The following is a 14392-nucleotide window of genomic DNA, read 5'->3' as shown; positions in this document are numbered from 1 at the left end:
CCAAGTTTTGTGGAAATCCATTCAAAAGTTTCCTTGGTGGAGGTAAAAAATAAGAATAATAACAAATTGTATCTATACAGCAGCTTTCATTTAGGGTGCGTTGCTCAAATTGCTTTACAAGTGAAGAAAAAAAGAGAGAAAAATAAATTAAAACAGGCAAATTAAACTAAGTGTGAGTAAGACGTGATAAAACCAAGCTGTGAAATCAGTGACAGATTAACAGGTTAAAGATAAGAATAAAAGAACATTGATTACTTTTGGGAGCAAACAAATCAGAGGATGAATTGAAGTTAAAGCAATACATGGAACAACACATGAGCAGAGTGACACAGTACTCATTTTGATGGAAGACAAACAATGCAAACAAAAAAGCGGGCAAAGTGAATCCAATAAAAACGAAAGAGTAATACAAAAAACTGAGAAGAAACCAGAAAACCAGGGAGAGCGGACACAGGAAACACAGACGACACAACAAAGACTGAAAGGAAAACACTGACTGAAACACACAGAGGCCGATTTACTAACCAAAACCCAACATGAGAATATAAGCTTCAAAATAAAACAGGAAACAACTTCATTAAATCCTAACACCATGAAAGTTGTCTTGCTTGTTTCAGAGTGACATATTTTTTTATTGTAAGGCTTCTCATGAACAAATGAATGAACGAATGAATGATGACAGAAAAATCTACCATTCTTTCTCACACTCACTGTAGCAAATATCACTCAGACAAGCCTATATTTTGCATTTGTCTGGGACTGTTTTATGCTGGGGATTAATACACACTTAATGCTGTTCTTCCGTGGTATTGAATTTAAATAACATCCAGAGCTCATGTTTGTGATGGTCGAGATCGAGCTTTTTTTTGACAACAATGGATCACAGGAACATCCTAACCACATTTTGTTCAAACAACAGAGGACAGAAAAATATCCAACATGTTGTATTTAGGTCATCTTGTGGTCACTTTGTTGTCATCATACATGTGCAAATCTGCTAGTGAATGAATAGAATGGTCATGTCCTTGTGAGATCCTTCCTTCAAAACGCACCAAACAACACCGCTGACACTATCCGGCTGGACAGTTGCATGTCTGACAGAATTACTTTCACAGCGGCTGAATATTCATAATTGGCCAAACAACAGGGGCGAGGGTATGTAAGGGAGCAGTTGGCTGTGGAGACTGCGGACGGTCACAGGCCTTGACTGCTGAGCGAGTGTGAAATGCCAAAGCCAGACTGCTCCCCTGCGCCTGGAGGGCAGCGAAGGAGCCGGGCCGGCTCTCACCCACAGAGAGGGGCATCAAAAACAATCTGACAAGACTTCATCTGGAAACATCTCCTGGCTTGTGCTTCTGGACGCTCGTGATTATCACAGCATCAAAGTCTGCTTTGAAACACAAACATGTTGTGGAGTAAGTTGTGCAGGGAATAATAACGGCTTTCTGACATTTTGGAGGGATTTCGTCATGCGGCGTGGCTTTTTACACCTCCTCATTCCTCAGCAGTGTCGACACTGCGCGGGCTGATTGAAATCTAACGTTGCCGTTGACATCTGCCTCCCCAGCTGTCATTGTACCACTGTTTATAATTACAGCTGCGGAGGAGGAGAGAGGGTGGGTGGCCCAGACACCTTGTCTCCCCCCTCACGACGGAGCCCAGCACACTGCTTTAATGTGCAGTGACACAACAGCACAGACCCTGCTGCTGCTGCTGCTGCTGCTGCTGGACTCACCGACCACATGGGCACTTCATCCAAAACTCACTCATTCACAAACTGTCTCTCTCTCTCACACACACACAGATTTTATTGTGCACAGGAGATTGGGTGTGGCATCTGGATCTCTTAAATTACACACTGTTCTCTTCTTTTGTTTTTGCAAATTGGGTGAAATACTGTTCGAGAGGGCGTGTGAATCAAAAATATGTTAAAATTAAATTTGATTAAAAACAGAACAGACCAAAAAAAAGAGAAAACATGGACGTGGAAGTGTCGTCTCTCTCCACACGATGGCGATGTGAACACGTTTTGTATCGTCCACGTGATAGCAGAGGTTTTTAAATCAAAGAGGGCTGAGTTGCATTATTGCTCGCTGGGAATATTGTGACTTATTTTCTTGGCACCGATTGGAAACTGTTTTGCTTCTGTTCTTGTTTTTCACTTGTTTTTTGTTTTTTCACTGGTGGAACATTCATGTCCAGCCCGGGGGGGATGACATATCTTCTTCTTGTCTTTCCTGCTGATCTCTCTCTTTTTCTTTCTCTTTCTTCTCCCCTTCTGTGGCTGTTTTTTTTATTTATTTTTTTTGCGTTTGTAGGCGTTCATGACGCAGATTGTTCTCATTTTTCACATTCTTGTGTATGTTCCTGTATTTTAAAACAGTGATGATTCAAATATGTCTTTGTTTGATATACTTTGTTGAGTATTCCAGCGTGTCTGCTACTCCACTTTGTACTTTTGACTCAGCTACATTTACTTCACATCAGCTAAATCAATATAGGTATCAACAGATTCGACTAAATAGGTTTTGGATGGATTGAACTGTTGTAGAGTATGTGGAGTTGTCAGAATTAGCTCCTCTAAAATGTTGCTCCAATTACACATTAATTAATATAACTCTGAAACTTGTAATATTAATACTTAAGTCCATTTTGCTGATATATTATTATAATGTCGTACTTTTACATGTCTAATGCAGGAGTACTAATTTGTAGTATTCTTATATTGTAACCAGTGGTCAACAGTAACTAAGTAGCCTACATTTACTCAATTACTTTACTTGAGCTTCTTTTCTGCTTCTTAGACTTCAACTCTGCTGCATTTCTGAGGCAAATACAATACTTGTTACTCCATTAAAGTGGCACTATGTAGTTTTGAAGAAGGAAGACTTGTTTTATTCACAATACTGAGGTAATCATACAAAGTCAGTAGTATTTATTTTATCCATAACTGAATAAACAAGCTGTTCTCAGAGAAAAAAAAAAAACGTCCTGGGAACACTGCTCTAAGCTAGAAAGGTGGCAGGGTCCGCCACTTACAAACAAAGTAAAACAGTATGAAACCGTGTTGGCCTTTAAGCTCAGTTTGTTTATTCAGTTTATTCAGACATCGAAACAAGGAGAGTTTGTTTAGCAGTTATCAATGAAGATCTTTCTCCTCAGATTAAGACGTCTCCAACAAAACCACATTCAAGTTAAAATCTGAATGAAGGCCTTTTTACTAGGAACAAGAACTGAGCACTCATCTCATGAGTCAAACCAGCCGTGGCTTGTTGGCCCCGGCTCGGCTTCACACTGAGGCCATGGGCCCCTCAGCACCCAGCAGCCCAGTGCAGGGTCACACATCGGTGTTGTGTTGCCTCTGGTGGCAGCAGAGCTCAACAACACACCACAGAGGGGGCTCACACTGACTGTTGGACGTTAGATGGCAACATTTATTCTCTCTCGATGCTCCTCCTTCTCCTCCTTCTCCTCCTCTCTCTCCCCTCGGTGCCTCTGATTCCTCTGAAAAGCTGCACCACCACATTCCCACCAAGACAAGAGCCCGCTTGTGTCGGCGAAAAAAACAACCAACATGGCAGACGTCGCCGTCCAACCTGACGGGAGAAGCGGCGGGATTGTGGTAATGAAACGAGAAAACACACACACACACGACGGAGACAATTGCTGCATGGCGCCCGAGCACAGCGCAGAGAGAAAAAAGTTTCTGACCCATGGGTGCAAACGCAGGCTCGGCTGCTGCGCATTCACGCAACTTCACGCACCTTGCAGACGTGTTTTTTTTTTTTCCCCCTGCAGGAGCCACATGTCTCTCTCTGACTCACTTGCTGCAGATTGATTTTGTTTTGTTGATGCATAAACTGCAACGTGATGTTCATGTGCTCCCTCCCAGATTGAGGATGACTGGCCGGGCTACAGTTTAGACCTCTTCAGCTACCCGGCTCACTACTCCGGAGATCTAGACTGCGTCTTCATCCCTCATGGCGTCATTATGGACAGGTACAACACCGCGCTGAAGGCAGGCGTGGATATGTGTTGACAGATCTGATAACAAGCACACAGAAACAATTTGTGAATGTACAATTACAACCACGGGCCTTCTACAGGCCATGTAGTTTTGAATCTTTTATCAGCATCTCACAGGACAGTCACAGGACACATGTTTTTTTCTGTCACGGGCAATATAAGGGTGTGTGACAAGGTTGAATTTGATTGATGACTATTAATACCTCATTTTCTTTGCAAAATCACATGATAGAAAACAGACTATACAGAATATAGCACGCATGTATGTCCAGAGTTTGGTTAGATCGATTATCAGGCTGATATTCAACATTTTATCATTTTGCTCAGGATCCTTTCACACGATGTCTACGCTGACAACAATATCAGATTCGTGACATGTCACAATTAATAGCCTGTTAACACAGAATTATCTGAATCTGCAAAGTAACTTAAGTGTGTCAAATAATAGTAGCGTACAGGAAGTATAAACGAACACCGGTCCCGAATATCTGTTTTCAGTCCTCTTGATTTCTAAAAACCATTATCGTCCCTGAGAAAGCTGTAAAAGCATGTAAAAGCGTGAAGGAGAAATATCTTGGTTGTAAATGCTACGAATTAGAGCTGCAACCCCGTAACCCGATGAACTCGCCTGTTATTTTGCCTGTTAATCGAATGATTGATTGTCCTAGCGACGGTCCAAGACACAAATATATTAGTTTTACTCTCACGTATGACGAAGAAGAGCAAACAGATTTTCATATTTAAGAAGCTGTATGGCAGCAAAGAAATGACAAACGAATCGTTGGTTTCAGGTCCACTCAGAAATATTGTGGACAGGTGGTATGATAATGTTTTTCCTTGTGTATTTTTCTCCAAGTGTATTATCGCCCAGTTGTAGTATCTTGTATTGTGAAGAAATAATTTTAAACTTTCTGTGGCCGAACCTTCCACCAAACCCCAGTGAAATGTGTTTATGCTTTTGAGATAACATGCTAACTTACAAAGAGGAGTGAACGTCTCTGCTTGTGAGTGTTGAAGTTCACCTGTCACACCGTCTTACAGGACGGAACGCCTGGCACGAAACATCATGGACGACCTGGGGGACCATGACATCGTGGTGCTGTGTGTGCTGAAAGGAGGCTACCAGTTCTGTGCCGACCTGGTGGACAGGATCAAGGCTCTGAGCCGCAACTCCAACCGCTCCATCCCCATGAGGGTCCACTTCATCCGTCTCAAGAGCTACCTGGTGAGCCGCCGCTCGCCGCTTCACATGCAGACCGTTTGACTGAAGTGGCGTGAGAACGGAGAGGAAGTCTTTTATGCTTAAGATTATCTATCATGATGGTGGAGTCCCATGACTTAGTCAGAGGATGTGCGAGTTATGTTGCATACATTATGACAGTGGTATCTTTGTGTAAAGTTGCCTCGAATGTGCTGCTTCATGCGGCCGCATTGAAGCTCAGGCGAAGAAAACCACAGACTCCGACACGAGTACACTGAAATTATGTAACTGTGCTGTGATATAAAACACACTTTGACCTTAAAGTCAGAACTTAGTTCAAGTTCCTGTTGATAAATGTTGCATCTTAATGAAAAAACACACCAAAAGGCCAAATAATGTGCTTTACTTAACACATTGACATCCTATTTAACGTTGGGAATGCACCCAGATGTTTCAGGACGGCATGTTATTTAAACATTCATTCATTTATTTTCACCTTTTTGTCTCCCTGTGTCCTCAGAACGACCGGTCAACGGAGGATCTCCACATACTCGGAGCAGAGGATTTATCTTTTTTGGCTGGAAAGGTGATATTCTTCTTATCTACGCTAATTTAAAACAGCCTAGCTTTTAATCAAGAGCAGAATTCGAGTCTGGTGGAACATTATTTTGAGCTCTAATGCGATAAAATAAACGCTGACCGGTGACGTGGAGTTGGAGATGGAGGGTACTGATGGATGTCAGCCTCAAGAGGGCAGCCTTCCCTCTAATCTGCCATCTCCCTCTCCATCCTGAGGAAATGGTTCAGTGCTTCCGTAGAGGCGATCAAAGATGGCAGTTTCTGACAAACCCAGCGGTGATCAGATACCGACAGTTGTAATGTAATAGTTTAGCGGCCTATTCGGCTTCACCTCAGAGGAGAAATTCAGTGTGAAGGGGAGAATGTACCTGTTATCATAGTGGATCAGGAGGTCGACAGTGGTGTGGTTGTTACTCTTTTGTCTGCTTGTCTTGTTGTCATGTAATCAGAGTCAGTACAACCACTTGACTGGAGTACGTGCAGGTGTGTGTTTTATTTGCTGACTTTTAGCGGATCTGACGGAGTGTTTCATTTTCACTGTGGGTGAAATTTTAAAACCTGATCAAGAGCTGAACTGACGGAGTTGTGAGATGATTTCTAGATGAATAAAGTGAAATAAGATAATTTTGTGTATGCTGTTTTTGTTTAAATGTATAGGATCCCTTAATATTATTTTTTATTTCTGAGCATGGCTGGCTATGCAGGAAATCAATCAATCAGTCAAGGGAACCTGGGATTCCAGTCCCCCTCCTTCATCTCAAAGGGGCTCTGTGGAATTTCTTTATTGTGTTGGAAGCTGGTCGATATGATTAGCAACTGTTGCTCTCTGTCAGCGAAGCGGAGAGAGGAACTGAGACGAGTCAGCCGAGAACGTGCATAAAGTCACGTCCTTAAGACTGTCCACCAGGAGAGAAGGGGAGCATCCGATTTTTCAGGTTGTGTTAACATCTGCTCACATGTGGCCAGAAAGATGTGATAAACATGTGTTAATTGTCACTAGTTAAGTAAAGTAGAGCCCCGATAAGTAGTCGTCTAAGCCCCTTTTAAAGGAAGATTTTGCAGAGATTACTTAATGGGCATTTAAACTCTTGAATAGCATTAAGTTTTGGATTTATTTGCATGTATCTGTTACATCTTTTAAAACACTTTCCCTCTCTCGATTTAATCAATGAACTGTTTCTGGTCTTGTTGAGCACAACTGTCCCACACCTGACGTTCACACTCTTGACAGTGGGTCTTTGTTTTTAATTTTTTTGTCCAGGTGCTTCTCTTTTAGCTGAGAGTGTGAATCTCCACCGCTTGTTTGCCGAGTGTGCACGTCCACACGCACTCTCATCTTTATCTCTCCGCGCATCTGTGCATGCATATGTGGGAGTGTGTGTGTGTGTGTGTGTGTGTGCGTGCGTGTGCAGACACGTGGCTGAATTACTCACCCGCTTCTACAGGAGTCATAAGTTGGCAAGAGTATTTCTAGGTAATATAAATCAGCTGATCTGAACTCTCAGTCTCACACACACGCCCCTATCTAGCTGAGCACACTCGCGCACACTAATGTGCTCTGTAGCCAGGCGTGGCATAAATGCCTGAAACATGAATAGGATATGAGGTAGTAAGCTTGAGTCACTGCCGGCTGCCGTGCTCACAGTATTTCAAGTGTGCTTGTGAAATCCCTGAGCTCCCTGTGATGTACAACTAAATTTAGTCGGCTGTTTGTAACACAGTGCTGCCATGTTTTGCTGGAAGAAGTGAACTCACCGTGTGACAAGGGGTATATTAATATAGTTCAAGTTACGCCTTCACCTCCCCGCAGTGTGTCTGACTGACAGTAGCTTCCCCTTTTTTTTAATATATAGCTTGTTCCTTTCACATTTCTCCAGGGTTTACTGCAGTCTAAATAAGTCTGAATGAATAATGAGGCCTAAACAAAGCATGACTTCGTGCTCGGCTGAACCTTTTTGTTTAAATTGTAGAGTAAACTGCATACAGTTACACGGCAGTTTAAAGTTTTTTGTTTATCTTGACCCAGCTAAGTTGAACCGGAGCGCTTGTGACTCCGGTGCCCAGTCGCCTCCATTTGATTAGATAAACATTTTCAGAATCTCGGCTATTTTCGGTGTGACTTTCAAAGGAAGCACTGCAGGAGCGCAGATTTCCAATCCGACTCGTTTTTCACTTTGTTCTCTGCTGCTCTCAACAAAAAAAAATCTTGACTGTTATTTCTCACTTCACAAGCTACTTCTCCATGTGTCTGTGCGACTGTTGTCGTCAGTGTATTTGTGGTTGATCATAAGATACAGTACTCTATTATCTGTTTCCAACTAAGAATAATTGTTTGCTTCCCTCCCTCTCTTCTCCCCCCAACATGCTCCCATAAGAACGTACTGATTGTGGAGGTGAGTCAGCCATGTTTTTTTGCGTCTCTGTTTTTCCTCTTCACCAAATAGGCCTATTGTATTTCTTGCTTTGTCGGCTATCCAGGTCAAAAGGAGGTATTTAAAGTTTTTTTTCTCTGTTCTACAGGAATTCGTCATAAGGAAACTTTTTTTAATGGGTTGACCCATATTTTGGAAATCAGAGCTGTTTTTTCCAACCTGATCGTAAACTTTCCTCGGTAGTACAATAATTGAATCCTGTATTGGGAGGTGCACTGGGGAAGAAATGACATTTACAGGAAAGGGTCAGTTAAGTCATTCAGTGATTGTTACTTTCTGTACACTCTCAGACATCACATGATTAAACATTTTGAAACAACAGTCATTCGTCAATGCTCAAACATACGTCAGTGTGGTCTTGAAGTCATTCCATGACTGACTGCTATTGCAGAAATGGGATTTTATTTATTGTAGCATTTCCTTATCTTCTCTTTTTATCCTATATCACATGAGTGCCTTTTTTCAGCTTTTGGTTTTGATTCTAATCCTTGTAAATTCACTGTTTTCAGTTTGCCCTTGCTGTTGTAAGAGTGAGCGAGTGAACATTGGACTTGCACTCATCAGGTGACAGAGACACATCTCTGATTAGATGCTAAAGTTGCTGAACTGCTTGCTAACAGGCTAGCCAAAATTGGCTTTGATAAGACTTGACCACCTGTCAAATTCATACTCATACGCTACTGCTGTAGCTGTGCAGCTAGCGGTTGGGACTGGAAGCTTTTGTTACAATAAATGAATTGTCAGTCCTCAGTGTAATTCAGAGGGCATAGGGAAGAGAGTATTTATACTAGAATCGTTACAATCAGGATGACTGACTGGCTGTTGAATGGTGACCATATGTGAGTCACGGCAGGTTTATTTGTTTAACAGCTCTCTGACACAGGCAGCTTAAAGTGCTTTACCCATGGTGGTGGCAAAGAACACACTAGAATAACATTTGAAAACAAGCTAAAAGGCACAATATAAAGTGACATATCTGACTTCTTCCTAAAGCTTATCCTACTTCTGCTTAGGTAATATTCAAGTTAAGAAACAGTATTATGGTAAGAGAACCATCAAGCACTTTTTTCCACCGGCTTAAATATCATCAAGTGAAAAATGTTAAGCGGAGTTTGCAATCCTTTCTATACGAAGGGCATGTTGACCTACATCTATGTGACAAAGGTGGCAAGGCACACTTATGTGGCTTCGTTCCACCGCAACTTTAACCTCTTCCCGATGCGAGAGGTCAGAGTCGGTAATGTGTAAAACATCACGTGTTTTTTTTAAAATTCCCTTTTCCGATCAAGTCATTTTTAGAAAACGGCTCATAAACAAGTACAGTGTGACCAACGTCTTCCTCTTTTCTCCAGTTTGAGAGAAATCTGCTTGAGGTCGACATTTCCCTGTTTGCTTTCTCAGTCCAGTTTCTCTGTCTTTCCTATTACAGGCTATTGTTGGCACCGGAAAGACAATGAAGACACTACTGAAGCATGTCGAAGCCTTCAGGCCCAAAATGATCAAAGTAGCAGGGTAAGTTATGGCTGTGAGGACCTCAAAAAAAGAAACCGGCCCAGTTGCCCTGCTTTGTGAATCACTCAATTTCCGCCTCCTAGTCTAGACTGAGAGGGGGGGGGAGAGAGAGAGAGAGAGAGAGACAAAGAAAGAATAATTGACTGTTTTAAAAAGAATACTGCCCCTTGTCGTCCTACGTAACATGTAGAGATATCGTATGTTACTGTCTGCTCTTATTCTCCCACAGACTTCTGGTGAAGAGAGTACCACATAACTGGGCATGCCTCCCTGACTGTATGTACCTGACCAACCCTTTTATCTGCTTTATGACTCAGTTAAAATAATTGTCGAAGCTTGTTAGTCAGTGAGTCAGTGGACCGTGGAAATTCTGGCAATTAATGTTCCTCTTTATCTTTCTCTTTCAGATGTCGGCTTTGAGATACCCAATCGCTTTGTGGTCGGCTATGCCTTAGACTACAATGAGTATTTTAGAGACCTAAATGTAAGTTGGTGACTGTTTTTTTATGAGAGAGAACCGTGAGTCAGTTTTAAGGAAGAGCTCGTAATATCTGCCTCGAAACTAGAGATGTGCGCGATTAAACGCTGATACCCCTCGTTAATCGGCACCAGAAATACTTATTGTTTAATTATTATTATTTTATTATTGCACACATTTTAGTTGGATATTGGAGATTTTTTTACTGAAAGATAATGCGCTCCTCGTCAAAAGTTGCTTTATATAAAATAAAAATCTTCTACTCTCACTGTACCACAGCACTGTATTCCCCCCTCTGCTCCATTTTAAGCTCCCGTCTCTTTAAGGCGCCTCATCCTGAATACCCAGTCTGCTCTGATTGGTTGACTCACACATGTCTGAGCCAGCACTGCTAACAACAACAGAGGAGCTTTGCTAAATTAGTTCTTACTAATACTCTAGCTGCTAGGCCTATATTATGCAAATGTGTGACATGGTGACGTAGAGTGATGTCACAAAGTCACGGAATTAAAGGCGGGACTACTGACGTGGCGTTTCAGGAGCCGTGTTTGCTGTGGGAGAGAGGAGCTTCTGTTTGGTTTTAACTATCAAAACCTTTCACATGTGAAAGAAAAGACGGAAAACAATGAAGGATGCAAAAAATCTAAAGCATAATACGTCTCCTTTAACTTTGTTTTGTCCGTCATGTTTAGTAGAATGGTGTGCCACACATTATAGCAGCATTTAAAAAAAACTAGTTAAACAGTTTCAGATCTTTTGAGAGTGTTTTCTTCCTTTCAGACTAGTCGACTAGTCTAAATTTAAACTTCAGGGAAACAAGTCGTTAGGAACAACCCTTCTCGTAACACTGGCCATCAAACAGGCATTAAATGAAGACATTTTTGTATCGAATGTCATGTTATGCCTTTTGACTGTTGTTTTTCTTGTCCCTCATTCTCTCTCTCTCTTTCTCTTTTAGCATATCTGTGTGATCAGCGAAAGTGGGAAGATAAAATACAAGATTTAAAAAAAAAAAAAGTCCCCACAGGATTGCGAAAGAGGCGACTGTTACACAGATGTCATCTGACGGAAAGCCTGAACATTTTCCCCGAGATGCCGTTCACTTGCAGCTGCTATCGTGACATTTGATCCCAAGCATCCCCTGTTTTGTTACGACATTCCTTTCTACAAAACGTTGATCTGTTTCTAACAATAGGAACTGACATTAAACTGTTAATTTTTAGCCAGCGCCATCGTTTTGAAGTTGTAACCTTACTTACAGATCTAATTCACATGGAAGATGTCTCATGCTTCTGTTAGTGGTTTGACTCTAACACAAATGCCGTCTCAGTTTTACTTCCTCTTTTATGCAACGTTGATAACTTGATAATCATGACCTGTATGAATGTGATTTTTAAGTCAGTCTGTGATGAGGGAGCAACTAAAAGGGAGCTGTTTTTTTAAATTAGTGTTAGAAGTTTACACTTTCTTCACCTGTTCATTGCCTTTTTGGTAGTTCTCCTGCTGCCACCTTTTTAATGCTCAGGGGCTAAAAAAAGTAGTTCTGTAAACACTAGCAAAGAGCGCTAACTACCTCTTGTTTTTTTAGTATTTGACTTGTAGTGTGATACTTCTGACATTTCTGTATTTCCTTTTATAATTCAACCTATCAGTAAAGTATTTTTAACATGTCTGTGTTCTCACACTCGCGGTTGACTTGTCTCGGCTTATCTTTGTAAGATAGAAAGAAACTTGTTACTCACGTTTTTTTTCAGGGTAATACACAAAGGAGGGCTGAGTCATTGAAACAGCGTGTTGAATGGTCAAAAGAAATTAAATCAATTTAATTTTTATAGCCCACAATCACATTGCCCCAGTGGGCTTTTTAAAACTGTAGAGTGAAATGACATCCTCTGGCCTTTAGACCCTCGATTCGAGTGAGGAACTAGCCATATTGAGGAAAAAAAGAACTTTTAACAGGAAGAAAAAGATGGACGAAACCTCAAGAAGAGGGATCCGTCTCCCAAGACAGACAGAATGATGTGTTTTAGTTGTTTATTTTTAAATAATCATTGAATGTAAAAAGCTGCTGGGAAGAAATCATTGTACAAATCTCCTCCTCAGTTTCCAAACCCTCCTAAACTTTGCGTTGACGGTTGGATTATTGTACCTTTCCGTTTTTCCAAGACTGGCCAAAGCTGCATCCTGAAACATCAGGTTACCATTGCTTTCTTTTGGTTGAATAAAAATGGGTTAACTGCAAATGAACTAGAAAAGGGAACAAAAGGGAGTCCGTTGTGTTGAGCTGCTGTACTCTTTGTACACACCTGACATATGACTCCCGGGAACACAAAGTGCTATAAAGACAAAACCTTTTTTTCTTTCTTTCTTTCTTGGTACTGAGGTCTGCTGGGGATTACGGTGGATTGACTCTCTGACCTTTTAACAGAATTTAGCTCCAAGAATTAAAGACTTGATGAAGTGCTTCCATAGAGTTGCATTAGAGTGGTATTCAATAAAAGTAGCAATAACACACTATAAATGCACTATTAAAGGTAAAAGTCCTACACAGTAAAAGCACAGATGTATTTCTAGAAAAATGTATTTAAATGAAAAAGATAAGTTGTGCAGAAAATTGACCCATGTGAATATTATTTTATTATACAGTATTAATGGTGCCTTAATGTCTTAATACCTTTTTACTGTTGTAGGTGGTTAGGTAGAGCTAATTTTAACTGCTCTCAAAAGTGCTCTGTAGTTTAAGATGGTGTTTTCTCTTTAAATTATTTTAAGGGGCACTGCGTAGTTTAAGAGAAGAAATTCAAACTATTTACAATATCAATTAGGTAATTATACAAACTTAGATTCCCCCCCCCCCCCCCCCATAACTGAATAAACAAGATTCAGCTTATTCGGACATGAATGTTTGGGCATAATAAAAATCAGTAAATGAAGATTTCCCTTGTAATTAAAATGTTTCCAACTACACAGTGCAGCTTTAAAGAGAATGGTTTAGACCCACTCCAATTCAAAAGAGTCATTAGATAACTAGTGACTGGCGCTACATAAATATTGATTAATTTTTATGTAAAGCTGAACCTGAAAGGAGAAAAGGGCCTCTCGCACAAACATAGTGGAGAAAAAAAACTATTTTCCTAAAAAATGTAGTAAAGTAATAATTGGTACCTGGTTATTTAACTTATTTTCAGAAGTAGCTCACAGGGTTGCTCTGTCTGTAACCTTTAGACGTTATTTTGTAGTTATTTTATCCACAGTGGAGCCACTGGAAGTAGAACTGGCTGGGAAGGACAGCTTTGTGAAAGTCTCCTCCCTGGACTGACCTCTGCAACAAAAGCTGCCGATCCCAGGAACAGGTGGTCCCTTATGTCGGGGAGGAATAAAGGGGACATGTTTCAGGGCCCTGAGAATCTCAGCTCTTATTTTAGTCCTCAGCTACAATATGTTTACGATTGCATGTGTGTGTGTGTGTGTGCATTTAATCTAAATAATTCACTCTGGGGAGTATACAATGGCAGCACGTTGAGAGCTGAGATTATACACAGTGTGGTATGTGTGAACTCACATTCCACATCCACTGCCATCCACATGCCAGCCCCGCTTCGACCTCACTGTGAACCAAGACATGTGACTCCTCGTTCAGCCTTGTTGAATTGAAACGAAGGCGAGCAAGGTTGTGGAAAAAAACCCTGAATTGTGACATGTGGAGTGTGTTTTTCTACTCTGTCTTCCCGAAACAGTCTCCGTGCTCCCTTCGACTCGCTGAACTGCGTTGAAACGGTTGGAAAACACCACCTCTCCAACAGTGCAGCGAGTGGCGACTTTTTTTGTAAACTCGAGCCTGATTGGCTCGCTCGAATGCAAGGCCGCTTGTGATTGGCCGAGAGTGTCCTGTTGACCGAAGGTGGACTCCCAGAGAGTCGGGGACGCTGGAAGCGAAAAAAAAAAAAAAAATTCCAGCTACAAAACTACACCATGCGCCTCCCCTGAGTGGGGTTGGAATAATCACCGGGAAGACGCTTGTACTCAAAAGTATATTAAATTATGGCAACGCCTGACCATCTTGGAGCTCCCACGCTATGATTTTACTTTTTCTACTCGCTTTTACAGACACAACCGCCGCCGCCGCTGCCCGCCTGCGATGACTCCTCACAACTACACAGGTAA

At 41.5% G+C, this 14392-nt stretch overlaps 2 protein-coding genes and 1 long non-coding RNA gene across 5 annotated transcripts in view; 2 read left to right on the top strand and 1 right to left on the bottom strand.

The window, feature by feature from the left end:
- The first annotated feature begins 3416 nt into the window (after positions 1–3416).
- Positions 3417–11900, top strand: prtfdc1b (phosphoribosyl transferase domain containing 1b). 3 transcript variants are annotated; one of them, XM_030401788.1, is made up of 9 exons: positions 3424–3622; positions 3893–3999; positions 5068–5251; positions 5748–5813; positions 8182–8199; positions 9668–9750; positions 9980–10026; positions 10158–10234; positions 11187–11900. In XM_030401788.1, the coding sequence occupies exons 1-9, from the start codon at positions 3575–3577 to the stop codon at positions 11232–11234; spliced, it is 678 nt and encodes a 225-aa protein (XP_030257648.1). In that variant the 5' UTR covers positions 3424–3574; the 3' UTR covers positions 11235–11900. The 3 variants fall into 3 exon arrangements, with proteins under 3 accessions (XP_030257649.1, XP_030257648.1, XP_030257650.1); XM_030401789.1 differs by lacking the exon at positions 8182–8199 and having other exon boundaries at positions 3417–3622; XM_030401790.1 differs by lacking the exons at positions 3424–3622; positions 3893–3999 and adding an exon at positions 4771–4842.
- LOC115572034 (uncharacterized) lies at positions 3790–5117 on the bottom strand. The gene is made up of 2 exons (XR_003982019.1): positions 5007–5117; positions 3790–4044 (listed from the first exon to the last, which is right to left on the bottom strand). It is a non-coding gene; the product is annotated as an uncharacterized LOC115572034 (long non-coding RNA).
- Positions 11901–14180: 2280 nt separating the features above from the next.
- arhgap21b (Rho GTPase activating protein 21b) overlaps positions 14181–14392 on the top strand; it is a 41859-nt gene continuing 41647 nt past the window's right edge. Inside the window, exon 1 of the mRNA XM_030401785.1 lies at positions 14181–14388. The gene's annotated coding sequence lies outside the window, so the exon portion shown is untranslated. The remainder of the gene's footprint in view (positions 14389–14392) is intronic.

The sequence above is a fragment of the Sparus aurata genome, chromosome 21, assembly GCF_900880675.1.
Source record: "Sparus aurata chromosome 21, fSpaAur1.1, whole genome shotgun sequence".
In the NCBI taxonomy this organism is placed as follows: Eukaryota; Metazoa; Chordata; class Actinopteri; order Spariformes; family Sparidae; genus Sparus; species Sparus aurata.
The sequence above is the reverse complement of the archived record's forward strand: the minus strand, read 5'-3'. Positions and strand labels throughout refer to the sequence as shown.

Excerpts from the sequence above, each read along its gene's own strand:
- prtfdc1b (XM_030401788.1), top strand. The coding sequence starts at position 3,575 with ATGGCAGACGTCGCCGTCCAACCTGACGGGAGAAGCGGCGGGATTGTG. Across the intron at positions 4,000-5,067 it reads CATGGCGTCATTATGGACAG|GACGGAACGCCTGGCACGAA; the intron begins GTACAACACCGC and ends ACCGTCTTACAG. Across the intron at positions 10,235-11,186 it reads AGTATTTTAGAGACCTAAAT|CATATCTGTGTGATCAGCGA; the intron begins GTAAGTTGGTGA and ends TTTCTCTTTTAG.